The sequence below is a fragment of the Salmo salar genome, chromosome 26, assembly GCF_965601325.2.
Source record: "Salmo salar chromosome 26, fSalSal1, whole genome shotgun sequence".
In the NCBI taxonomy this organism is placed as follows: domain Eukaryota; kingdom Metazoa; phylum Chordata; class Actinopteri; order Salmoniformes; family Salmonidae; genus Salmo; species Salmo salar.
In genome coordinates this window covers 16,356,676-16,383,784 of record NC_138316.1, presented here as the reverse complement: position 1 = coordinate 16,383,784, position 27,109 = coordinate 16,356,676, and the positions used below count along the sequence as shown (strand labels likewise).

General features: G+C 44.1%; 1 protein-coding gene across 1 annotated transcript in view; it reads right to left on the bottom strand.

Annotated features, from left to right (window-relative positions):
• Positions 1–2,971: 2,971 nt before the first annotated feature.
• entrep2 (endosomal transmembrane epsin interactor 2) overlaps positions 2,972–27,109 on the bottom strand; it is a 128,241-nt gene continuing 104,103 nt past the window's right edge. The window contains exons 5-12 of the mRNA XM_014175445.3: positions 24,922–25,029; positions 21,250–21,410; positions 10,692–10,839; positions 5,474–5,552; positions 4,613–5,305; positions 4,364–4,435; positions 3,802–4,121; positions 2,972–3,652 (exon numbers count right to left, since the gene is read on the bottom strand). Of these exons, the coding sequence (XP_014030920.1) occupies positions 3,437–3,652; positions 3,802–4,121; positions 4,364–4,435; positions 4,613–5,305; positions 5,474–5,552; positions 10,692–10,839; positions 21,250–21,410; positions 24,922–25,029 (1,797 nt within the window). The 3' untranslated portion in view covers positions 2,972–3,436. The remainder of the gene's footprint in view (positions 3,653–3,801; positions 4,122–4,363; positions 4,436–4,612; positions 5,306–5,473; positions 5,553–10,691; positions 10,840–21,249; positions 21,411–24,921; positions 25,030–27,109) is intronic.

Below are 27,109 nucleotides of genomic sequence, written 5' to 3'. Positions count from 1 at the left end.
ACCTTAACTTGGTGATACTATCTTCGTTCGGCAAAACATTTATCTTCTAAAATGTCCGCGTCAAGTTGCAGGTGGTTCGTTAGAATTTTGGAAATGGTCCGTTATTAAAATAAATAAATGTTTTGCTCCATGAAGTATGTGTACATCGCCATCTTGTCTATTAGAAATATTCTCTCATTGGTTGAGACAGGTAGGTGCCTCCAGGGGTGAAAGTAAAGTGGTACAGAGTCCCAGCAAAATAAATAGCGGGGGTACACCGTATTGGTAAAACATGAGCCTATCACAATAATTAAAACAAAATGTCAAGAAAGCTGAGATGAGTAGTGCCGGAAACCCGAGACGTGGGACAGCAGTGGATGCATACATTCTAGCCTAATGACAATCACCAAATATCATATGTCATTACACTTTTTGGTGTTTTGTGTAACCGATGTCTCTTTCCATTTACCCCTGTTTGAAAGCGGGAAATATGTTGCGAGTGGATGAATGTGCGCGGGTGCCTAGTAAAGGAGCCCTTTGAAGTGAATGTTTGAGAATCAGATGAAAACATTATGACTGGTTGTGGTTATGCCACAATAAAAGGTAATATTGTACATTTTAAAAGTTAAATGATAAATCTTTAGGACTAGGCCCACAGAGATCCTATTGAATTAATAGGGATTCTATATGTACTTCTTTGATTAGGCCCATCATTTTTTGGGGTGTGCACACATAGTCCCGGAAAAAATGTCATCTAATTTCACCCATGGGTCCACCCTAAAGTGCTGCATGTCACGATGACACTCACCTGTCTGGATCAATGAGAGAAAATGTTGAAAACATCTTTAAACCTGTTGGGGCTCGGGGGCAGTATTGAGACATTTTGAAAAAAATATGTGCCCATTTTTAACTGCCTCCTACACCAACTCAGAAGCTAGGATATGCATATTACTAACACATTCGGATAGAAAACACTCTGAATTTTCTAAAACAGTTTGAATGGTGTCTGTAAGTATAACAAAACTCATATTGCAGGCAAAAACCTGTGAAAAATAGATTAAAAAAAATATGTGAATTTTGTGACTGTACTATTTAGTGTCATTGTTTTATAGATACCATAGTGAGAAAGGATTCATTTCGCAACACCTACGGCTTCCACTAGATGTCAACGATCTTTATAAAGTTGTTTGAAGCGTCTATGATAAACAGAGAGCAAATTAGAATCCAAGGAAGTTGACATGTCATCACTTCATTTTTTTGCGCCTGCGCATAAATCTGAGAAGCGTGAGTTTGTCATCATTGTTTATCTAGACATAGGATAGGTTGTGTGAAAATATTACTGATGTTTAACGTTAAAAATGGACCAAAAGATTAATGCTAAACAACATTTGACATGTTTGAACGAACGTAAATAGATTATTTACTAGGTTTTTTTAGCTTTTCGGCGTGATTTTACACTCCCCCCACCACGTTTTGTGGGAGCATAATGAACGCTAAGTACTTGGTGTTATTTGGACATAAATGATGAACTTTGTCAAAAGAAACCACATTTGTTCCGGACCTGGGATGCCTTCCGGACCTGGGATGCCTGCCTTCTGATGGAGATAATCAAAGGTAAGGGGATATTTACAATGTTATTATCGATTTTAGATGATGCTGTATAGCATAGCTTATTGTTCTTAGCATAGCACCCCGTTTATTGCAAAATGTGATTTCCCAGTAAAGTTATTTTGAGATCTGGCCATTCGGTAGCAATTACGAGATGATAATATATTATTCTTTGAATGACAATATTATAATTTACCAATGTTTTCGAATAGTAATTTTGTTATGTTCACCGGAAGCATTTCAGAGAAGAATATTTTTTGAATTTCACGCTACTGTAAAATGCTGTTTTTGGATATAAATATGAACTTGATGGAACAAAAAATGCATGTATTGTATAACATAATGTCCTAGGAGTGTCATCTGATGGAGATTGACAAAGGTTAGTACATAATTCTAGCTGGTTTCTGCTTTTGGTGACGCCTGACCTTGAATTGAAAATGGATGTTTGTACTTTTGTGGCTATGTACTGTCCTAACATAATCTAACTTTATGCTTTTGCCGTAAAGCCTCTTTGAAAATCGAACAATGTGGTTAGATTAAGGAGATGTTTATCTTTTAAATTGTGTAAAATAGTTGATTGTTTGAGAAATTGAAATTATTAGATTTTTGATGTTTTGAATTTCCAGCCTTGTTAGCAATCCCGACTCGGGGTTCATTGCTAACCTGTAGCCCCAACAGGTTACGTGACATTCTTGAGGTTCACAATCAATTTGAGACACTTTCACATGATTTGGAAATGATGCCAGAAAAAGTATAATATATGTCCCATGACTTGAATGGGATTTGTGCCAAAAATCGTAAAAGGTTAGCATATGGAAACAGTGCCAGGGAAACTAAACCAAAGTGTGGATTGATGTCATACCTTGTCCATAGACTACTTACAGGGTAAGAAAACCACTATGTAATTTTGTAATTTGGATAAACTATCCCTTTAAACTTCAGTTGATTTATTCAGAACATGATAACTTAAGTGCAAAAGTCATTTTATGTACACTATGTCATTACGCACAGCATTTTATCCGCTAATAAGTCAGCTTGATGGAAACACCTCTGTTGGGAAAATGTGCATATTGTTTCTATGCAGATTTTAGAATATTCACTTGAAAATCTTTTGCCAATTGGATGGCAACCTATCTGATTCAGAATAGTTTGTAAAACCGCAAGATCTTGATATTTCGTAAGTTACAATGACCAAGGTTTTAAAAAATATTACACAATTTGTGTGTTTAGTACATTGATACAGTATTTTATTATTCTTTTAAACTATTCAGTTGCGCCATGCATCTTCTTTAAGTATGGACTTCTGCGCCTCTCGTGCCTCCTAAAAATGTATGTAATGTTCAAATGATATACCATTGTTGAAAGAAGGAGGTCGACTACAACATAGAAAGTCATATTTTATTGTGACACTGATAAGAATTGTAACACATTGAGGTAAGTTAAATAATCCACTTTTGTAAAGTTATCTGTCCTGCAGTGGCACACAGTATTCAGCCAATCAGAGTTAGAATCCACAAAGTCTGCAGGAGCTAGTACCATCCCAAGTCTGTCCAGTTCACAGTTTTAATACAAAGTCGTTTTTTTCCTTTTGATAAAGTAGAGCACTAGTTTTTCATCATGACATCTCCATTTAGTTGGCTTACAAGTGTGTTTTACAAGGTTGAGACTGTTAAAAAAATCCCCTGAGGGAGAAGAGAACATTCGGGTGTTTTTGATATGAGAGAGAACAGAAGCCAATCCAGTCCAGACATGACTTACTGAGTTTGTTTCTGCTAATGTCTTGGCACAGTCTCACAGGGCACTATGAGATAGAGATAGGGGTTGAGTCCTTGGTGGGGAGGGAGGGCGGTCAAAGGATGGTCTCTCTACACAAAAGGCTTTGAGTGCGTTCAGAGGGTGAGGGAGAGGAGTCCAGGGGAGCAGGGGGGTTGGGAGGCCCTGGTGCTGTAGGTGAACGGCGCAGGGATGAGAAAGGGGAACTCAAGGCCCCACAGCTTTGGAGGTGCAGGTCTTCATGGGCACGCTTCCTTGGGCTGCCGATGATGCGTTGTGACTGTGTCATCACCTGTGCAAAGTAACAGACACAAACAAACACATCCATCAATATCACTGACCAACAGTTTAACCCAGAATGATCCAACAATGGTTTCATTAAGTTATCAGACCAGCTTATTTTTCATATGCGTTCATACTCATGCCCATCGATAGACGTACCTGATCTATGACATTGGCACTGAAAATAGCTTCCTCCATGTGTCTCTCGTCAGACTTGATGACATACTTGATGCTGTTGACCACCTGCTGGACCTCTGGAGGTAGACTGCAGCTGGAGTGCTCCAGGAATTTGGCCACCAGGATTTTGGTGTCTTTATACGTCTTGAGGTCAGCCAGAGAGTGTGGGCGCTCGTTGGAGACCGTGTGCAGGGCTCGCGGTTTGAGGCGGATGTCCACTTTCCTCCCCTCCTTCTGCTTCCTACCACTGCGGGTGCTGACTTTGGCAGCGGCGTGGAGATGAGCTGCCACCTCTGTAGACTCTGAACACACCAAAGACACAAACATACAACAACATCCAATCAGGCGGGACTCAACATAGTCAACACATTTGCACATTCTGTAGGTGAACGCTATTTTCACCTACGAGTCGCTGGTCTAAATGGGTGTTTTTGCCAGGGGTATGTGTAGACTGCCAGGTTAGGTGGGGAGTGATCTGGTGGGGAGATGTGAAAGGCGTACATAGTACAGAGGTGGTAAAAGGCTCTGGTGGGGTGGACGTTACCTTGCTCTGGTGAAGTCTGAGGAGAATCTTCAGGAGGAGGGTTGCTTGCAGAGGGGCAGCCACAGCTGTCACCTGCAGAGGGAGATGTTAGCCTTATGGTGAACAAGTACTTATGCTAAAGTATATTATTTGCATTTCACCAAATGAAGTGATGCTAGCTGCCTATGTGGTCTGATTAACCCGGTTCATCTCAACAGTAAACAACACATGGGGAACAATGCCGTGCCGACACAGGAACAACTCACGTACCTCCAGATATGGAGGTACAGGAGATGGGGTCGCTGGTGGAGCGTACAATGCGAGCCAGCTTGCGATACCTCCTGCCAGACCGGAGCATGCGGGGTCGCTCTGCGGGCGCTGAGGTAGAAGGGGGCTGCGAGGCCGGGCAGGAGGAAGAGGAGGATGGGGACCACACACTGAAGCACAGCCGGGAACCACGGGGCCGGGAAGGGGGGGACGTGGAGGGGCAGGCAGGGAGGCTCTGGGCTGCTGAGGCTACCTCTATGGTGGCTGCGGCTGCAGAGGGGGAGGCAGAGGGCAGGGAGGGAGGAGTAGGAGGGACAGGAAGAATCAGCTGCTTCCTACTGGCTCGTTCTCTGAGGTTTGCGTGTAGCTTTGCTCCTCCCTTGGGCTCCTCGTGCTCCAGTATGTTGACGTTCTCTATGGACCAGTCTGGAGAGCGGGGTATGGAGTCCTGGGTGTGGGAGGACTCGCTGTAGCCAGTGTCGTCGAGCCGGGCCGGGCCGCGGTGGCGGTGGGAGAAGCGGGCACTGAGCTCTAGACTGATACAGCTGCCATCAGTGGGGGCGGTGTGCAGCGTGCCATAGGGAGAGGAGTCAGAGCCCTGCACCTCCAGGGAACAGAGATCCTCTGAGGAGCAACTGTGGTCTGGAATTTCTGCCACCTCCTCTGATACCGTTAGAGAGGCACTGTTCACCGAGGCTGGGACAAGACACAGGACAGCACAAGCATCAGCTGCACCAAATTACAGTACAGGCATAGATATCAAACATGGCTCAACCCTATGGGTGAGATACACCAGCCTGTTCACACACACAGTCATAGTGGTGTGAGGGGTGGCTGTAGTGATAGTGATTAAGCCTTCCTTACCCTGAGTACTGAGACCAGCTGTGGCATTTCTCTCACAGAGGCTGGACTCAGTGGCCTGCTGATCAATGCTGGTGGTGACCTGCAGAGAGGAGCACATGGACGGACAGACACACACACACACACACACACACACACACACACACAGGGAACCAAATAAATGTGCCATTAGTGAAACCCTTGTTAAAGATGAGGAACAGGTGGGAGAGGCAGAGAATCCTTTTGGAGAACATCTGTCAGAGGCTGCTGCTTCTTCCCGACACATCTGGCAACCATGGGCTCAGTACCACACTCTGGCCAGTAGAGAGCTCTCTAAGCACACATCACCCACTCTACATCAGGAATTCCAATGAAATTTTAGAGGTGGTGAACTGTCACTGTAATGTGGTTTTCTTAAATAATTGAATGCTTATTATGTTATGTGTGCTTGCTTTCTCATCCCATCATGATGAGTATTTCTAAATCATAGCAGTGAATATGAAAAAGGATAATCAGGGTCTTAGAAGCATGTAATGCCGTGTAGTGTCTGTAGTACCATTTAATATAAAGTATGTTCCAATACAATACCTCAGTCTTACCGTTCATAAGCTGCAGTCACCTGTACAAACTGATCATTTCGGGTCCATACCTCTATTCTTGTCAACCTGCAAGAGGTGCGCGACTAGAGTGTCTATTCAGGGGGAATCTAGATCCCTCCTATTGCAGCTGCTCCCCTATGAGGCATACATCTAACAGCAGCCAGTCCCCTCAGGTGCTTTCTCTGCATCAACACTTCAAAGGCATGTACTTCAGGTGAGAAAACGCTATATTGATTTGACCTCATTCACAGAATCTTTGTTAGAAGATAATTTTCAGGAGATTTGTGCAGAGAGCTCTAAAAGATGAGGGGAAGCCTTTTGGTATTACATTTTAGAGCAAATAATATATTTTGCTCTAAAATGTTGGTGCACAATGTCTCTTAAAATATCAAAGGGACACAAAAGGCACTCTTTTTGTGGAACGACGCAGCTTTGTTATAGATTGGATTCCTATGTCTTTGTGTCCTGTGGTTTCCCTTCACTGTCATGTAAGAGAGAAGAGACCTTGTCTGTCTTAGGAGAGCCACAAAGCAACACTCAGCCCTGAACAGATAACTGCGCCAGTGATTGAATGGCATTTTTTGTTAAGCTTGCATTCAGTTGCACTCCCTGTTGCACATAACAAGCTTCCATCCCCCCGTCACAAGGGGATGTATGGCTGATTTAAGATAAAATCGTCAACCCTGTTACAGTCAACCCTGTTACAGTCAACCCTGTTACTATATTTGGCACTTATAGGCAATTACTGTAGATTTTTTTTTATTTAACCTCAAAAGATGGGAAAACATGTTTTTTTTAGGAAGTTGAACATGTGCTCTTAATGACAATATTAAAATTATATGAAATCAAATGTTATTTTCTTTACCAAGTTACACTTCTCAAAAGGTACCCAATTGGTGGAACAACCCAGCTGCATTCAACAGGAAACCAACTATATTCCTTAAAGAAGTGACATCTCACATTTTCTCCAGGTGGATAACAATAGTACCTCAATGATTGAGTTCAAAGGAAAAACAAGATGTTACATTAAACTCATCAAACTGAAATCTATACCCGCTCTGATGTTCTACCAGACAAGACATGTCTTCTGTATCTCATCTAAATTACACTTTTCCCATCACACTTATAGTACACTCGGAAAGTATTCAGACCCCTTGACTTTTTCCACATTTTGTTAGGTTACAGCCTTATTCTAAAATGGATTAAATAAATAGTTTTCCTCATCAATCTACACACACAACCCCATGCAATACCCCATAACAAAGCAAAAGCAGGTTTTCTGAAACTTTTGCAAATATACAGTTGAAGTCGGAAGTTTACATACACCTTAGCTAAATACATTTAAACTCAGTTTTTCGCAATTCCTGACATTTAATCCCAGTAAAAATTCCCTGTTTTAGGTCAGTTAGGATCACCACTTTATTTTAAGAATGTGAAATGTCAGAATAATAGTAGAGAGAGTGATTTATTTCAGCGTTTATTTCTTTCATCACATTCCCAGTGGGTCAGAAGCTACACTCAATTAGTATTTGGTAGCATTGCCTTTAACTTGTTTAACTTCGTTCAAACATTTCAGGTAGCCTTCCACAAGCTTCCCACAATAAGGGGTGAATGTTGCCCCATTCCTCCTGACAGAGCTGGTGAAACTGAGTCAGGTTTGTAGGCCTCCTTGCTCGTACACGCTTTTTCAGTTCTGCCCACACATTTTCTATAGGATTGAGGTCAGGGCTTTGTGATGGCCACTCCAATACTTTGACTTTGTTGTCCTTAAGCCATTTTGCCACAACTTTGGAAGTATGCTTGGGGTCATTGTCCATTTGGAAGACCCATTTGCGACCAAGCTTTAACTTCCTGACTGATGTCTTGAGATGTTGTTTCAATATAGCCATGTAATTTTCTTCTTCATGATGCCATCTATTTTGTGAAGTGCACCAGTCCCTCCTGCAGCAAAGCACCCCCACAACATGATGCTGCCACCACCGCGCTTCACGGTTGGGATGGTGTTCTTCGGATTGCAAGCCACTCCCCCTTTTTCCTCCAAACATAACGATGGTCATTATGGCCAAACAGTTCTATTTTTGTTTCATCAGACCAGAGGACATTTCTCCAAAAACTACGATCTTTGTCCCCACGTGCAGTTGCAAACCGTAGTCTGGCTTTTTTTTATGGCGGTTTAGGAGCAGTGCACGTTTCTCACCAAAGTACGTTCATCTCTAGGAGACAGAACATGTCTCCTTCCTGAGCAGTATGACGGCTGCGTGGTCCCATGGTGTTTATACTTGCGTACTATTGTTTGTACAGATGAACGTGGTACCTTCAGGCATTTGGAAATTGCTCCTAAGGATGAACTATCTTTTTTTCTGAAGTCTTGGCTGATTTCTTTTGATTTTCCCATGATGTCAAGCAAAGAGGCACTGAGTTTGAAGGTAGGCCTTGAAATACATCCACAGGTACACCTCCAATTGACTCAAATGATGTGAATTAGCATATCAGAAGCTTCTAAAGCCATGACATCATTTTCTGGAATTTTCCAAGCTGTTTAAAGGCACAGTCAACTTAGTGTATGTAAACTTCTGACCCACTGGAATTGTGATACAGTGAAATAATCTTTCTGTAAACAATTGTTGGAAAAATTACTTGTGTCATGCACAAAGTAGATGTCCTAACCGACTTGCCAAAACTATAGTTTGTTGACAAGAAATTTGTGGAGTGGTTGAAAAACAAGTTTTAATGACTCCAACCTAAGTGTATGTAAACGTCCGACTTCAAATGTACATAAAAAAAAACATATACCTTATTTACATAAGTATTCAGACCTTTTGCTATGAGACTAGAAATTGAGCTCAGGTGCATCCTGTTTCCATTGACCATCCTTGAGATGTTTCAACAACCTGATTGGAGTCCACCTGTGATAAATTAAATTGATTGGACATGATTTGAAAAGGCACACACCAGTCTATATAAGGTCCAACAGTGGACAGTGCATGTCAGAGAAGAAAACAAGCCATGAGGTCGAAGGAGATGTCTGTAGAGCTCAGAGACAGGATTGTGTCGAGGCACCAATCTGGGGTAGGGTTCCAAAAAAATTCTGCAGCATTGAAGTCCCCAAGAACACAGTGGCCTCCATCATTCTTAAATGGAAGAAGTTTATAACCACCAAGATTCTTCTTAGAGCTGGCAGCCCGGCCAAACTGAGCAATCCGGGGAGAAGGGCCTTGGTCAGGGAGTGACCAAGAACCCGATGGTCACTCTGACAGCGCTCCAGAGTTCCTCTGTGGAGATGGGGGGACCTTCTAGAGGACAACCATCTCTGCCCATCTCTGCAGCACTCCACCAATCAGGCCTTCATGGTAGAGTGGCCAAACGGAAGCTACTCCTCAGTAAAAGGCACATGACAGCCCACTTGGAGTTTGCCAAAAGGCACCTAAAGACTCTCAGACCATGAAAAATGAGATTCTCTGGTCTGATGAAGATTGAACTCTTTTGCCTGAATGTCAAGCGTGACGTCTGGAGGAAACCTGGCACCATCCCAACGGTGAAGCATGGTGGTGGCAGCATCATGCTGTGGGGATGTTTTTAGCAGCAGGGACAGGGAGACTAGTCAGGATCAAGGGAAAGATGAACGGAGCAAAGTACAGAGCCATCCTTGATGAAAACCTGCTCCAGAGCGCTCAGATTCTCAGACTGGGGCGAAGGTTCACCTTCCAACAGGACAACGACCCTAAGCGCACAGCCAAGACAACGCAGGAGTGGCTTCGGGACAAGTCTCTGAATGTACTTGAAGGGCCCAGCCAGATCCTTGCAAAGACCTGAAAATAGCTGTGTAGCGACTCTCCCCATCCAACTGGACAAAGCTTGAGAGGATCTGCAGAGAAGAATGGGAGGAACTCCCGAAATACAGGCGTGCCAAGCTTGTAGCGTCATACCCAAGAAGACTCGAGGCTGTAATCACTGCCAAAGGTTCTTCAACAAAGTACTGAGTAAAGGGTCTGAATACTTATGTAAATGAATGTGATATTTCAGTTTTTTATTTTTAATACATTTGCAAAAAAAAATTAAAAAACTGGTTTTGCTTTGTTATTATGTGGTATTGTGTGTAGATTGATGAGGGGCGAAAAAACTATTTCATCCAATTTAGAATAAGGCTGAAACGTAACAACATATGGAAAAAGTCAAGGGGTCTGAATACTTTCTGAATGCACTGTATGTGTGTGCTGCTGTCTTAGGGGAGGCCTTATGAGGTCAGCAGTGAATTGGGTCATCTGCATAAGGAAATGTTACACATCTTTATTATTTCTCCTTTATTAGAGCCTGTGGCAGCAATTTACACAGAGAGAGAGGAGCATAAAATCCTCTCACCTCACTAATCCTCAACCCAAATAGAAACTTCAACTGAGTCTCCAACTAGCTAGCTTCTCTCTGTGTACTTCTCCTTCTCTCTTTGTGATCTCATACAACAACATCTTCTGACGCCAAAATGCCTTTCTTAGCACTCTCCTTTGTAGTTGTGTTCTTACAATGTGCATGTAAACAGCGAGAGGGGTTATAAACTACTCTGAATGTGAATAGAGAACGTGTAATGTTAGAAAGAGGCTGGCTAGTACACTGGTCTTTTATGGGGGAAGGATGGTAGTGATACTCACCTGACTGGCATGGGTCTGCCCCATCCCCAGCCCCACCACAGACTCATATGACGGGGGCAACTCAGAGGGGTAGAGTGTCCCAGGGCTGTTGATGGGCACTCCATATATGGTACTGAATGGGGAGTGTGGAAAGTCCAGATGTAGACTTCTGAATGTGAGAAACATTAGGGAAGAAATGTGTGAGGAGAGAAATAATAATAATATCCTCTTCTTCCTCAATCCAGCAACACTTCAATTTAGAGTAAACAAACACATTCAATTGGTTGAGAGGCACATTGTTTTTCATGTGGTGTTAATTAAAAATATCTCACCCATGCAAGAGCCATCTTTTTAATTAAAACCCATTCTCCTGTGAAGTGGCAGAGTATAAAATACAACTTGAGTGTCTGAATTAATCATCCAGCGCATGATGATGTCATGACATGTTTCTGCCCTTAGCTAGGGGACTCTATAAAGGCTTCCTCTGCATGTTTCTATTTACAGCCTAACTGACAAGGACACATGGCATCTAGCCAAGCAGCTGGATCAGCATGCCTTCAAAGATGTGGAAACGGAACTGACTCTCCTATACCAAGTGGAAGGAGATCAATGGCACATTTACACAAGGCCATGGATGTTACTTTACCAGTGCTCCTTAACAAAGCACTACAACATTCTGAGTCTGTACTGAGCATTGTGAGTGGCTTGGCTCAAGGGCTCCACAGAATTTGTGTTAAACGCTCAACAAAGCTTTCTTAGTGTCCAACAAGCTTTCTCTACCTTAACCATGTAGTTTGGTAAGAAGAATGCCCCTCTCCCCACAGGTGTGATTACTACCTCTGAGGGTTTAGAGCTTGAGGTAGTCACCTCATACAAGTACTTGGGAGTATGGCTAGATGGTGCACTGTCCTTCTCTCAGCACATATCAAAGCTGCAGGCTAAAGTTAAATCTAGACTTGGTTTCCTCTATCGTAATCGCTCCTCTTTCACCCCAGCTGCCAAACTAACCCTGATTCAGATGACCATCCTACCCATGCTAGATTTTGGAGACATCATTTATAGATCGGCAAGTCAGGGTGCTCTCGAGCGGCTAGATGCTCTTTACCATTCGGCCATCAGATTTGCAACAAATACTCAAAGGGGACAGTTTTATTCAAAGACTCAATCATGGACACTGTGGCTGCTTTGTGTGATGTATTGTTGTCTCTACCTTCTTTTCCTTTGTGCTGTTGTCTGTGCCCAATAATGTTTGTACCATGTTTTGTGCTGCTACCATGCTCTGTTTCTACCATGTTGTTATATTGTGTTGCTACCATGCTGTGTTGTCATGTGTTGCTGCCTTGCTATGTTGTTGTCTTAGGTCTGTCAAGGTGTGCGCTACTGGTGGAGAAGTCAGGTGCAGGAGAGTTGTGAACAGGTGCACACTTTATTTCGGCAGAGGCAATAAACAGACAGACGCCACTACGTCAAAACCTCCAGCCAAAGGTACAAGTGCAAGGCGCGAAACTGTCACAAAAATGATCAAATGTTTTACAATAAACATCCTTCGTGGAAAAAACACGGAACAATGGTGAAAAACCCAGCCTGGCGCGTACACACGAAACACGTTACAAAAACCAATTTCACACAAAGACATGGGGGGAACAGAGGAATAAATACATGCAGTGTGATTGGGAATGTAAACCAGGTGTGCAGGGAACAAGACAAAACAAATGGAACAATGAAAAATGGAGCGACGATGGCTAGAAAGCCAGTGACGTCGACCGCTGAATGCCGCCCGAACAAGGAGAGGAGCCGACTTTGGCGGAGGTCGTGACAGGTTTCTCTTTATGCAGTGTTGTGTTGTCTCTCTTGTCGTGATGTGTGTTTTGTCCTATATTTATATTGTATTTATTTCTTATTTTAAATCCCAGTCCCCGTCCCTTTTGCCTTTTGGTAGGCTGTCATTGTAAATAAGAATTTGTTCTTAACTGACTTGCCTAGTTAAATAAAGTTTAAATAAATCAAAAATTGAAATACATGTCTAGGATCAAACTTGCTCTAGCCACTTACAATATATATATTTAATAAAACATATGTGTTTAGTTTAAACTCTGCCATCAATCACTAAAATAAAATATGATTCTGGGTGAGGATAAAACCAAATAATCAAACTAGGAGTTGTATCAAACCTAGCCTCATCGTGAACAAGGCTTCCCTAAAATGGGAAGTTCGGGAAGTTCCATGGCAAAAATGAGCTAAAGAGGGGTGGGAACCAGGTGTAAATCACGGTGCAAAACACGCCTACACGGGCGCCCGGGCGAGATTAATCAAACCCCCACAGTGCGCGAAGACAAAAAAAATCTATAAAACAAGCACTGGGTGGTGACAAAACATTTTAGAATGTTTGCAGCACCCTGGTTTTTACAGCATTTCTCTGTTGTTTCGAGACGAGATAAAGCTGCAGCAAGAGAGGAGAAATGGTTTACAATGCTGGCCATTTCAATATTTCTCATTTTGAAGTTTCTGGAGTGATATTTGGGTGTGCAGGCTTGCATGAGCCCCGGGACAAGAAGTAGCTAGTCACAATGAGGTACATTTTGAGAAAAGTCAGTTAACCTTGTAAGCTACCTAGGTATAACTAGCTACAGTTACCTACTAGCTAGTATAATTTCTCTCAGGATTATAAAGGCAACATAACATGTTAATAAAAACAGCATATTATTGACCTAAAGGGTTAGCTGTGTTAGCCCAGTATCTAACTTATTCAGGGTCAGTGATACATAAAGCAACCATGGTACTGTCTACAGTGAGGGAAAAAAGTATTCGATCCCCTGCTGATTTTGTACGTTTGCCCACTGACAAAGAAGTGATCAGTCTATAATTTTAATGGTAGGTTTATTTGAACAGTGAGAGACAGAATAACAACAAAAAATCTAGAGAAACGCATGTCAAAAATGTTATAACTTGATTTGCATTTTAATGAGGGAAATAAGTATTTGACCGCCTCTCAATCAGAAAGATTTCTGGCTACCAGGTGTCTTTTATACAGGTAACGAGCTGAGATTAGGAGCACACTCTTAAAGGGAGTGCTCCTAATCTCAGTTTGTTACCTGTATAAAAGACACCTGCCCACAGAAGCAATCAATCAATCAGATTCCAAACTCTCCACCATGGCCAGGATGTCAGGGACAAGATTGTAGACCTACACAAGGCTGGAATGGGCTACAAGACCATCGCCAAGCAGCTTGGTGAGAAGGGGACAACAGTTGGTGCAATTATTCGCAAATGGAAGAAACACAAAAGAACTGTCAATATCCCTCGGCCTGGGGCTCCATGCAAGATCTCACCTCGTGGAGTTGCAATGATCATGAGAACGGTGAGGAATCAGCCCAGAACTACAATGGAGGATCTTGTCAATGATCTCAAGGCAGCTGGGACCATAGTCACCAAGAAAACAATTGGTAACACACTACGCCGTGAAGGACTGAAATCCTGCGGTCCCCCTGCTCAAGAAAGCACATATACATTCCCGTGTGAAGTTTGCAAATGAACATCTGAATGATTCAGAGGACAACTGGGTGAAAGTGTTGTGGTCAGATGAGACCAAAATGGAGCTCTTTGGCATCAACTCAACTCGCCGTGTTTGGAGGACGAGGAATGCTGCCTATATCCCCAAGAACACCATCCCCACCGTCAAACATGGAGGTGGAAACATTATGCTTTGGGGGTGTTTTTCTGCTAAAGGGACAGGACAACTTCACAGCATCAAAGGGACGATGGACGGGGCCATGTACCGTCAAATCTTGGGTGAGAACCTCCTTCCCTCAGCCAGGGCATTGAAAATGGGTCGTGGATGAGTATTCCAGCATGACAGTGACCCAAAACACACGGCCAAGGCAACAAAGGAGTGGCTCAAGAAGAAGCACATTAAGGTCCTGGAGTGGCCTAGCCAGTCTCCAGACCTTAATCCCATAGAAAATCTGTGGAGGGAGCGGAAGGTTTGAGTTGCCAAACGTCAGCCTCGAAACCTTAATGACTTGGAGAAGATCTGCAAAGAGGAGTGGGACAAAATCCCTCCTGAGATGTGTGCAAACCTGGTGGCCAACTACAAGAAACGTCTGACCTCTGTGATTGCCAACAAGGGTTTTGCCACCAAGTACTAAGTCATGTTTTGCAGAGGGGTCAAATACTTATTTCCCTCATTAAAATGCTAATCATTTTATAACATTTTTGACATGCGCGTTTCTGGATTTCTTTGTTGTTATTCTGTCTCTCACTGTTCAAATAAACCTACCATTAAAATTATAGACTGATCATTTCTTTGTCAATGGGCAAACATACAAAATCAGCAGGGGATCAAATACTTTTTCCCCTCATCGTACCTATTAGTAAAGGTGTCAGCTAGAGAGGATGTGCACGAGCTTGCAGGGATTTGTAGTCTTGTATGATGTCTACTTTGATACTAATTAGCATGTTCAAATCTGAGAGTAAAAAGAAACAAATATATTGATAAAAGCCACCTTGTCCGAGAGAGATTTACATGTTTATCAAAAAACCTCACGCTAGGATAAGCCTACACGACATACAGCCCTTATTTTAATTGTTTCTAAAATCAATGGTGGAAAAACTATTTCCCTGTTTGACCGCTAGGTTTTATGGGTATTATGACACCTCCACTGTTGGGCTCTATTTGAGTGTATCGGATGTACATTTACTATGTTACATCTAGTCTATGAGACCAGCCTGCAGCACTGGTATATGGTTTGCCTCATACAGTTGAAGTCGGAAGTTTACATACACTTAGGTTGGAGTCATTAAAACTTGTTTTTCAACCACTCCACAAATTTCTTGTTTAGCAAACTATAGTTTTGGCAAGTCGGTTAGGACATCTACTTTGTGCTTGACACAAGTAATTTTTCCAACAATTATTTACAGACAGATTATTTCACTTATAATTCACTGTATCACAATTCCAGTGGTTCAGAAGTTTACATACACTAAGTTGACTGTGCCTTTAAACAGCTTGGAAAATTCCAGAAAATGATGTCATGGCTTTAGAAGCTTCTGATAGGCTAATTGACATCATTTGAGTCAATTGGAGGTGTACATGTGGATGTATTTCAAAGCATACCTTCAAACTCAGTGCCTTTTTGCTTGACATCATGGGAAAATCAAAAGAAATCAGCCAAGACTTCAGAGAAACAATTGTAGATCTCCAAAAGTCTGGTTCATCCTTAGGAGCAATTTCCAAACACCTGAAGGTACCACGTTCATCTGTACAAACAATAGTATGCAAGTATAAACACCATGGGACCACATAGCCTGTCACGCTCTGACCTTAGAGATCCTTTAAATTCTCTATTTGGTTAGGTCAGGGTGTGACTAGGGTGGGCAATCTAGTTTTTCTATTTCTTTGTTGGCCTGGTATGGTTCCCAATCAGAGGCAGCTGTCTATCGTTGTCTCTGATTGGGGATCATACTTAGGCAGCCTTTTTCCACCTTTAGTTTGTGGGATCATGTTTTTGGTACTGTGCTGTGTAGCCCTACTAGACGTTACATTTCGTATTTGTTGTTTTTCGGTGTTCATTTATTAAATTAAAATGTACGCCTACCACGCTGCATCTTGGTCCGATCCTTTCATCGATGAGTGAAACAGAAGATCCCACCACAAACGGACCAAGCAGCGTGGCCAGGAGAAGCAGGGATCCTGGGCACGGGAGAGAAGGGAGTGGAGGACTTCGTGGACGTGGGAGGTGATCATGGCAGGAGACAAGAGCCTGCCATGGAAGCAGGCGGAGGCAGCGAAGGAGGATCAACGACGACTCCGGGGTTCGCAACCACGACGGAGCCCGAGAGGCAGCCCCAACATTTTTTTTGGGGGGGGCACACGGATAGTTGGCGGAGCCAGGGTTTAAACCAGAGCCAACTCCCCGTACTCAGCGTGGGGAGCGTGTGACCGGGCAGGCACCATGTTTTGCGGTGATACGCACTGTGTCTCCAGTGCGCATCCACAGCCCCGTGCGTGCTGTGCCAGCTGCCCGCACTTGTCGTGCGAAAGTGGGCATCTGTCCAGGACGGGTAGTGCCGGCTCAGCGCGCCTGGTCTCCAGTGCGCCTCGTCGGTCCAGGATATCCTGCGCCGGCTCTACGCGCTGTATCTCCGGTGCGCCTTCACAGCCCAGTGCGTCCTGTGCCAGCTCCCCGCACTTGCCGTGCGAAGGTGGTCCTTTGTCCAGGACACGTTGTGCCAGCTCAACGCTCTAAGCCTCCAGTGATGATCCATGGCCCGGAGCCTCCAGTGATGATCCATGGCCCGGAGCCTCCAGTGATGATCCATGGCCCGGAGCCTCCAGTGATGATCCATGGCCCAGAGCCTCCAGTGATGATCCAGGGCCCCAAGCCTCCAGTGCTGATCCAGGGCCCCAAGCCTCCAGTGATGATTCATGGCCCGAAGCCTCCAGTGAGGATCCATGGCCCAGAGCCTCCAGCGACGGTCTGCAGTCCGGAGCCTCCAGCGACGGTCTGCAGTCCGGAGCCTCCAGCGACGGTCTGCAGTCCGGAGCCTCCAGCGACGGTCTGCAGTCCGGAGCCTCCAGCGACGGTCTGCAGTCCGGAGCCTCCAGCGACGGTCTGCAGTCCGGAGCCTCCAGCGACGGTCTGCGGTCCGGAGCCTCAAGCGACAGTCTGCGGTCTAGAGCCTCCAGTGGGGGTTCCCAGTCCAGAGCTTCCTGCGAGGGTTCCCGGTTCGATTCCTCCGGCGACGATTCACGTCCGGAGCTTCCGGCGACGATCCCTGCACCAGAGGCGCCACCGAAGTTGGCGGAGCCACGAGCGGAGCGGGGTCTGTGTCTCGCACCGGAGCCGCCACCGAGGGTAGATGCCCACCCGGACCACCCCTATAGGTTCAGGTTTGTGGCCGGGAGTCCGCACCTTTGAGGGGGGGTACTGTCACGCTCTGACCTTAGAGATCCTTTTAATTCTCTATTTGGTTAGGTCAGGGTGTGACTAGGGTGGGCAATCTAGTTTTTCTATTTCTTTGTTGGCCTGGTATGGTTCCCAATCAGAGGCAGCTGTCTATCGTTGTCTCTGATTGGGGATCATACTTAGGCAGCCTTTTTCCACCTTTAGTTTGTGCGATCTTGTTTTTGGTACTATGCTGTGTAGCCCAACTAGATGTTACGTTTCGTATTTGTTGTTTTTCGGTGTTCATTTATTAAATTAAAATGTACGCCTACCACGCTGCACCTTGGTTCGATCCTTCCATCGACGAGCGTAACACAGCCATCATACCGCTCAGGAAGGAGACATGTTCTGTCTCCTAGAGATGAACGTACTTTGGTGTGAAAAGTGCAAATCAATCCCAGAACAACAGCAATGGACCTTGTGAAGATTCCGGAAGGAAACAGGTACAAAAGTATCTATATCCACAGTATAACGAGTCCTATATCTACATAAGCTGAAAGCCACTGCTCCAAAACCGCCATAAAAAAGCCAGACTACGGTTTGCAACTGCACGTGGGGACAAAGATCGTACTTTTTGGAGAAATGCCATCTGGTCTGATGAAACAAAAATAGAACTGTTTGGCCATAATGAGCATCGTTACGTTTGGAGGAAAAAGGGGGAGGCTTGCAAGCCGAAGAACACTATCCCAACCGTGAAGCACGGGGGTGGCAGCATCATGTTGTGGGGGTGCTTTGCTGCAGGAGGGACTGGAGCACATCACAAAATAGATGGCATCATGAGGGAAAAGTACGTGGATATATTGAAACAACATCTCAAGACATCAGTCAGGAAGTTAAAGCTTGGTCGCAAATGGGTCTTCCAAATGGACAATGACCCCAAGCATACTTCCAAAGTTGTGGCAAAATGGCTTAAGGACAACAAAGTCAAGGTATTGGAGTGGCCATCACAAAGCCCTGACCTCAATCCCATAGAAAATGTGTGGGCAGAACTGAAAAAGCTTGTGCGAGCAAGGAGGCCTACAAACCTGACTCAGTTACACCAGCTCTGTCAGGAGGAATGGGCCAAAATTCACCCAACTTATTGTGGGAAGCTTGTGGAAGGCTACCCAAAACGTTTGACCCAAGTTAAACAAGTTAAAGGCAATGCTACCAAATACTAATTGAGTGTATGTAAACTTCTGACCCACTGGGAATGTGATGAAAGAAATAAAAGCTGAAATAAACCACTCACTACTATTATTCTGACATTTCACATTCTTAAAATGAAGTGGTGATCCTAACTGACCTAAGACAGGGAATTCTTACTAGGATTAAATGTCAGGAATTGTGAAAAACAGAGTTGAAATGTATTTGGGTAAGGTGTATGTAAACTTCTGACTTCAACTGTATATATTGTCTACTAGTATCGTTTTAAATTGAGAACATATAGCTCAACATGTAACCATGTGAGAGTTTTGCTATTCTCTGCTTCAGATGACAGATCCACGTTAAGGCCAGTGATGCATGCCATATGATAAGCTGCAAAATGGATTCAGATAGCTGATATACTGAGACAGAGTGACAATTAAATAAAACAGATTGGAGATCTTACAACTAGACAAAAAGGAAATGTCAATTTGAGAATACAACACAGAAACAGAGAGACAGAACCCCTTCTCTTCTTTATTGCAGGATTGTGATTAATCAACATTGACACTAGTTCATTTTGAATAATATTTTAACAATTAAAACAAGTTAAACACTTCATCACTACAAAATGTACAAATAAGCTAACTCTTATGTAAAGATTAGACATCTTAGTCTAAACAACAACAGAAAATTGAGTGGTAGTAACAAGTAGGCTATTATTACTAAAGCATAATTTCAGGTGAACAAAACTCCATACCAGCGGTGACTAACCTTGCTCCATTGATCCCTGATCTACTGGGTAGCACACTTGATTATCACCTCATTAGGTTTGATAAGTTGAATCAGGTGTGTTATTTCTGGGCTGAAACAAAACCCTGCACACCTAGCAGAGCTCCAGCCTTCTCCAATTGTAATAGGTGTATACATTGTGTGTGATGTTCAACTCTTTTTGTATACAACATGTGCTAACATATGTAGGCCTACACATATAACCTAGGGAATATAGGTAGGCCTACCTATACCGCTGGTATACACAGTTACTGTGTGAGAAGGTGTTAAAGTTAGCCATTGTTATGTAAATGTGGGCTGAAAAGTACCAGTGGCCTGGCTTTGGCCCCAAGTAAGAGCAGGTCCACCGGAGTCATGTCCCAGACACGGGTGCCGGCCCACATAGATGGAAACAAAATGTCTGAGCCTTTTAGGTAAAACACTGGGGTAAATCCAGTATGGAAACGCACCATTAGTCTCTTGGGACATTCATTGGGACCTCTCTCTTCATCTGAAAACACAGGCTTTCACAACTTTCCATGTCTGAGGATAGAAAACATCACAATGAAACAAGCTTCATTATACTGAAATTAGTCAGCACTGAACATTATGTTATTATCTCTCTGTCCTCAGTTTGTCTTTCTTGGGACTGGAACTGGAGAATATTTTCATCATGTCCTCCCACAAAGTTACCTGCCCGGTCCAGTAGCCTACACTCTCCCTTTACTGACAGCTGGAGCTGCAATTGCAGTCTCTTCCTAGGCTGTTATCAACAAATGCATTTGGAGACTGTTTTTAAATTACAATGATTACATCAAGATACTGTAGTTAGCTAATAGAAAGTTATCTAGAATGACATTTAATTCACTTAGCTAAACAGTGTGTAAAGTTAGCTTGCTAGCTAGCAGCTCAGTTCAGTTAGCCTACAAAGTGGCCTACTAGAAGTGTAATACATAGTTTAACATTTCAAAATATATTTACTTACTTCAATAGGTTCTCCCACTGCCTCTGTTTTTGAGCCCTTATTTTTTATAATAATGGGCAATCTTCAAGATTTTTCGGTGGTAGCAAAGCGCAGCCAGCAGCAATATGGACGAATGGAGACAAGGTAAAAAGTGTGTTTGTCGACAGAGCAGTTTAGAACGTGTTGTGACATTTGACTTAACCAGCGTAATTCACTTTCAATTTTAACAAATATAAATCGCAGACTGTCAGCCGCACTTGATCATTTGAAAACGTGCACTTGAAACTAACAAACGCAACAACTCTCTACAAAATGTGTCCTACCCGGACGGAAAACAGTGGCACACATACACACCCCCCCCCCCCCAGGTGTGTGGGGGAGGGTTTTTGAAATGTAACAGCCAATCATAATCTTCACCGTTCAAACCGTTTTTGCAATACAAAATTCTCCAGGCATGACAACAACATGATTTTGGAGGCATGGCAACGCAAGACTATATCACACCCAGTGTGACAGGTGCCAAAGGAGATGCTACAGCCAGTCATTCAAACAGGCATGTTGCTATGTTGGTCAGCTAGGTTGTTAGGAGGTTGTTAGGAGGTCAGAGTGTTGTGTTGCAGCCAGTACATCTGTACATCTATCACCAAAGTGCAGGTGTTGTGTTGTGTTGCTTTGCTGTAGTTCCTCAGTTTTCCCATCACCGGGGTCAAGGTGTTGTGTTGTGGTATGTTGTGTTTGTTCTGTTCTGTTGTGTTGTGATGTTGTGTTGCGATACCTCTGTCCGTCCATCACCGGGGTGCAGGTGTACTCTGGGGGGTAGTAGGGTGGTGGAGGGATGGGTGGGATGAACTCGTCAAAGTCAAGGGTCTGGTGCAGGATGGTGCCGTGGGGGGTCATGCAGTCAGCGCTCAGGGCTCGTGCTCTGTGTGGCATGAACTGAAACAGACAGACAGATAGAGAGACACAAACCCAGCTTTTATTTCAGAGACAGGAAACTGCCGTCTATATGTCTCATTCTGAAAGCTTTATACTGGGACCATTAACGTGTTAATTTCAACAACATTCTGTAAAAAAAGGCATCAAGAAAAAGGTTATCAAGCTGACACAATGATGTTTATTCTTTGGAGACTCGGACAAAGAAACTATGCAGTAGCATGCGTCATTATCGGTGGCAAAGTCGTTAATGGCAGGGCTAATAAAGCCAGACACAATGGAGAAGTGGGAGGAAAAAAACGCTGGCTGAATCAATACATGTCAATAGAAGGAAGCCTGCCCTGGCCTGGCCAGCACGTTGTGCATTGAGTCAGTCAGGCTTTAGTAGGCAGCTAGCTTTGTTCCTGGGAGCTGAAAACTTTCCTTGTGAAATGGGAATGAAGCCAGATTGTGAGGGGCTCTGTGAGTGTACTGGGAATAGGAGGAGACAGGTCCTTTGTCATTCACCCTCCTGTGACCTTACGGCTGTACAGGCCAGTTTAATCTCTCCTGGTCTGTGTTTTTAAAACAGTGGCATGTCTCACATTCCTCCTGCTCCCAACCAGACGGCGACGTGCCATTGAGAAGTTCCCATTCAGGATGCGCTGGAGTTCAGCCTGTCTACTTTGAAGTTCAAATCTGACTTTGAGAAATGTGCCCATCTGTTGCTTTGCATCTGCCATCAATCATGTGTCATACAAGAAGAGCATAGAAAGTTTACATAGATATATTCATTATCAGTCAAGGACAAAGGACATGAAAACCTCTCATTGAAATTCTGACTGAATAGTAAAACCTTGCCCTTACCAACTAAATGACTGTGACCTGTATCATTTTAGGTTACAACAAGTATTGTTTTTGCATTTTCTTCTAGCCACAAAAGATGAAGAAACTGAATCAGGTGCAAAATCAAACATATCGTCCTGCTCTTAAGCTTATGGTCCTGTAGCTCATTGTGCCTGTGCGGTGACTGTGTAGCTGGGATCACTAGTGATGTCTTGCATTGCCACCCTGTGCTCTGAGATGAAACTAATCCTCTACTGGCAGCCTCCACTCTAGCCCCTGCACCGGTCCCATTGCTAACCCCTACATCTGCATCAGCGCCAGGCAGCCCCTGGATCTGCCCCGGCTCCAGCCCCAAACTCCTGCCTCACTAATATAATTCAGCTCTATCAATCTCCCACCCAGGGCTTATCTGCCATATACCCATCCAGGAGGCCACACAATTTACAGCTCAGCTCATAAACTGTACAAAGCCTTCTCGTATACAATGTTAAAACGTTATGCTCCCGCAAGTTTATTTCTCCCCTGTAAAAAAATTGCCCAGAGATATTAAAGGGGTGCAGGCAAACTCCGCTGGTATCGCTAGTATCACTATGTTTTAATGGTGGCTATGAGGGCGCTACGGCCCACCAATCATCTGGGAATGTCATTCTAAATGGGCTGAGAGCTTTGCTCTGAAGGGCAAAGGGAGCACCCTACCATATTGATTTCCCTGATGACTGCAAAGCATTTACGTTTTGGGCACAGTCATTGTTTCCCTTGTAATGTGAGAGGGTCGTTTTAAGGACAGCATGCCTTTTAAGGTGAACATATTACCAACTACAGCGAGGGAGAAGAATCATTATTTCCCCTTTAATTGGTTTCTTCAAATCCTCTGTGGTTTTTAGCGTGATGTGGATGTTCTGAATTGTTCTGGGATGGGTGCTCTTCGTGATGTGGAGGTTCTGAATTGTTCTGGGATGGGTGCTCTTCGTGATGTGGATGTTCTGAATTGTTCTGGGATGGTGCTGTTCGTGATGTGGATGTTCTGAATTGTTCTGGGATGGGTGCTCTTCGTGATGTGGATGTTCTGAATTGTTCTGGGATGGTGCTGTTCGTGATGTGGATGTTCTGAATTGTTCTGGGATGGGTGCTCTTCGTGATGTGGATGTTCTGAATTGTTCTGGGATGGGTGCTCTTCGTGATGTGGATGTTCTGAATTGTTCTGGGATGGGTGCTCTTCGTGATGTGGATGTTCTGAATTGTTCTGGGATGGGTGCTCTTCGTGATGTGGAGGTTCTGAATTGTTCTGGGATGGGTGCTCTTCGTGATGTGGAGGTTCTGGGATGGGTGCTCTTCGTGATGTGGATGTTCTGAATTGTTCTGGGATGGGTGCTCTTCGTGATGTGGAGGTTCTGAATTGTTCTGGGATGGGTGCTCTTCGTGATGTGGAGGTTCTGAATTGTTCTGGGATGGGTGCTCTTCGTGATGTGGATGTTCTGAATTGTTCTGGGATGGGTGCTCTTCGTGATGTGGAGGTTCTGAATTGTTCTGGGATGGGTGCTCTTTGTGATGTGTGTTGACATGATCTAAGCATTATCAAAGCCTCCTTCACTCATGCTGCCAAACATACCCTCGTAAAACTGACTATCCTACCGATCCTCGACTTTGGCGATGTCATTTACAAAATAACCTCCACTAGTCTATCACAGTGCCATCCATTTTGTCACCAAAGCCCCATATACTACCCACCACTGTGACCTGTATGTGCTCGTTGGCTGGCCCTCGCTACATATTCGTCGCCAAACCCACTGGCTCCAGGTCATCTATAAGTCTTTGCTTGGTAAAGCCCCGCCTTATCTCAGCACTGGTCACCATAGCAGCACCCACCCGTAGCACCCGCTCCAGCAGGTATATTTCACTGGTCACCCCCAAAGCTAATTCCCCCTTTGGCCGCCTTTCCTTCCAGTTCTCTGCTGCTAATGACTGGAATGAACTGCAAAAATCACTGAAGCTGGAGACTCATATCTCCCTCACTAACTTTAAGCACCAGCTGCCTGAGCAGCTCACAGATCACTGCACCTGTACATAGCCCGTCTGTAAATAGCCCATCCGACTACCTCATCCCCATACTGTTATTTATTTTGCTCCTTTGCACCCCAGTATCTCAACTTGCACACTCATCTTCTGCACATCTATCACTCCAGTGTTTAATTACTATATTGTAATTATTTCGCCACTATGGCCTATTTATTGCCTTACCTCCCTTATCCTACCTCATTTGCACACACTGTATATAGACTTTTTCTATTGCATTATTGACTGTATGTTTGTTTATTCCATGTGTAACTCTGTGTTGTTTGTGTCGCACTGCTTTGCTTTATCTTGGCCAGGTCGCAGTTGTAAATGAGAACTTGTTCTTAACTAGCCTACCTGGTTAAATAAAGGTGAATTTTTTTAGATTTTTTTTTTTTTAAAGCTGGTCAGATTAAAGACAATTTATTCCAAATCTGTATGGTACTACAATACTACTGATACTACTACCACCATCTGAGGGGGAGAATTTTGAAGCCAGCATTAGAAGGCCAAGTGTGTTTACCTTTCATGATGGTTCAGAGCTGCTCTCCATAAGGCTATAGATCAGTCTCATTGAGTCCAGGTCAGACAGAGTCAGAGACAAAGTGTCCATTGTGTTCTCTGTCACACTACTTACGATCTGTAGCACATCAGTGGAGACCATCTGCATGCAGCACATGGCAGTGGCCAGGGCACAGACGATGGTGGAGATGACATTCAGGGCGCACACACTAAACAGGAGCTCCTACAGGACCCAGGCAGAGGGAGAGAGGAAAGGGGGGAGGGAAAGAGGAGAGGGAAGGGGGAGAGGGAGAGAGAAGGGAGAGGGAGTCACATTTGAGCCAGTGAGGAAAGCTAAGCAAATATTACAGCATGAGAACACAAGAGAGGAGATAAATATATTGAGGGAACAAATGAATGAGAGAGAGACTGAAGGTGACACAGACAATGGTGATGTCATTACCAAGGCGACACAGCACAGCATGGACTAGCTAGCAGGGGAGCACTGCAGAGGAAGGATACAGTACATCATAACAGCAGAAAATCGGCCCTTAAATCTGAGAATGATCCAACCAGGAACACAGTCACCCTCATAGCTCAGCACTGCATTTCCTGCAGCGCCATCCTCTCCCACTCATTAAACCATGTGGGAATGAAGCAATATGAATCCCTGTCGGCCCTGACACTTCATGTCATAAAAGCCTGTTTGCAGACAACTAACTAAATGCAGCCCAGACTGGCTGCTTTGAAACCCCAGTCAGCAGCATTGCTTACAACCACAGGAACAGTCTAGAAAGAAATGAAACACCCACACTGGTCATAAAATGTTTTGTGTGAGTTTGACATTTGCCCAAGCTCCCTTTTTATTTTGACATGTGTTCACCATTGGGAGGCAACCGATGTTGAAAATTGTTGAGGTTATAGCAATGGATTCCCATTGATATGGCAGGTGAAATCTCTGATAACCTTGGTGTTCTTGTGACCAGAGAGCTCGAGACTCACACAGCCTTTCACAGATGCAGCCTACATTTGGCAGGTGAGGTCCCGAGTCTGTGAAACAGATCCTTTCTCAGTCAGTCCCTTTGAGAAACACATTGTGTGATGAGCAGGCAGCTTAAAGCTAACGCCTGCCTCTCTGGAGACTGACAGGAGAGGGGAATGAGGAGGGGCCTTACAGAAATACTGTGAAATAGAACGTCTAATCAGCACCATGGACCATGGTAACCAACCAAGACCATGAACAGTGCCTTCTACTGTTGAGATGTGATATAATAGGACATCTCATCACCATGGTAACCAACCAAGACCATGAACAGTGCCTTCTACTGTTGAGATGTGATATAATAGGACATCTCATCACCACCATGGACCATGGTAACCAACTAAGACCATGAACACTGCCTTCTACTGTTGAGGTGTGATATAATAGGACATCTCATCACCACCATGGACCATGGTAACCAACTAAGACCATGAACACTGCCTTCTACTGTTGAGATGTGATATAATAGGACATCTCATCACCACCACGGACCATGGTAACCAACTAAGACCATGAACACTGCCTTCTACTGTTGAGATGTGATATAATAGGACATCTCATCACCACCACGGACCATGGTAACCAACTAAGACCATGAACACTGCCTTCTACTGTTGAGATGTGATATAATAGGACATCTCATCACCACCACGGACCATGGTAACCAACTAAGACCATGAACACTGCCTTCTACTGTTGAGATGTGATATATAGGACATCTCATCACCACCACGGACCATGGTAACCAACTAAGACCATGAACACTGCCTTCTACTGTTGAGATGTGATATAATAGGACATCTCATCACCACCACGGACCATGGTAACCAACTAAGACCATGAACACTGCCTTCTACTGTTGAGGTGTGATATAATAGGACTGCAAGCTTAAAGTCCAGAGTTTTTCTGTTCAGGTTGCACGGTCAAGAAAAACTCCTGTCCCGAAAGCAATCTTCTACTTCAACACAGCTTCTACTTCAACACAGCTTACCAATAATAGCGCCATTGTAAATGAGCACGGATCAAGAGGGAACCATCTCTCTTCCTAGTCTCTGTAGGTAAGGTGATAATAGCCCCCTGAAGAGGTGTCTGTGCAATGCAAGGTTATGCACTGACATAAGATGATGTATTGAATTCTCAGCAAGAATAAATATGCATACTAGTGAAATTGAACCCCATGCAACCTGAAAATAGGCTCTTGATTTCATTCCATGTTGCTTTTCTTTGTTACTTGGCTAGACTTCAAGGTGAAATAATGCCGGTAAGTGTCCTCACCCATACA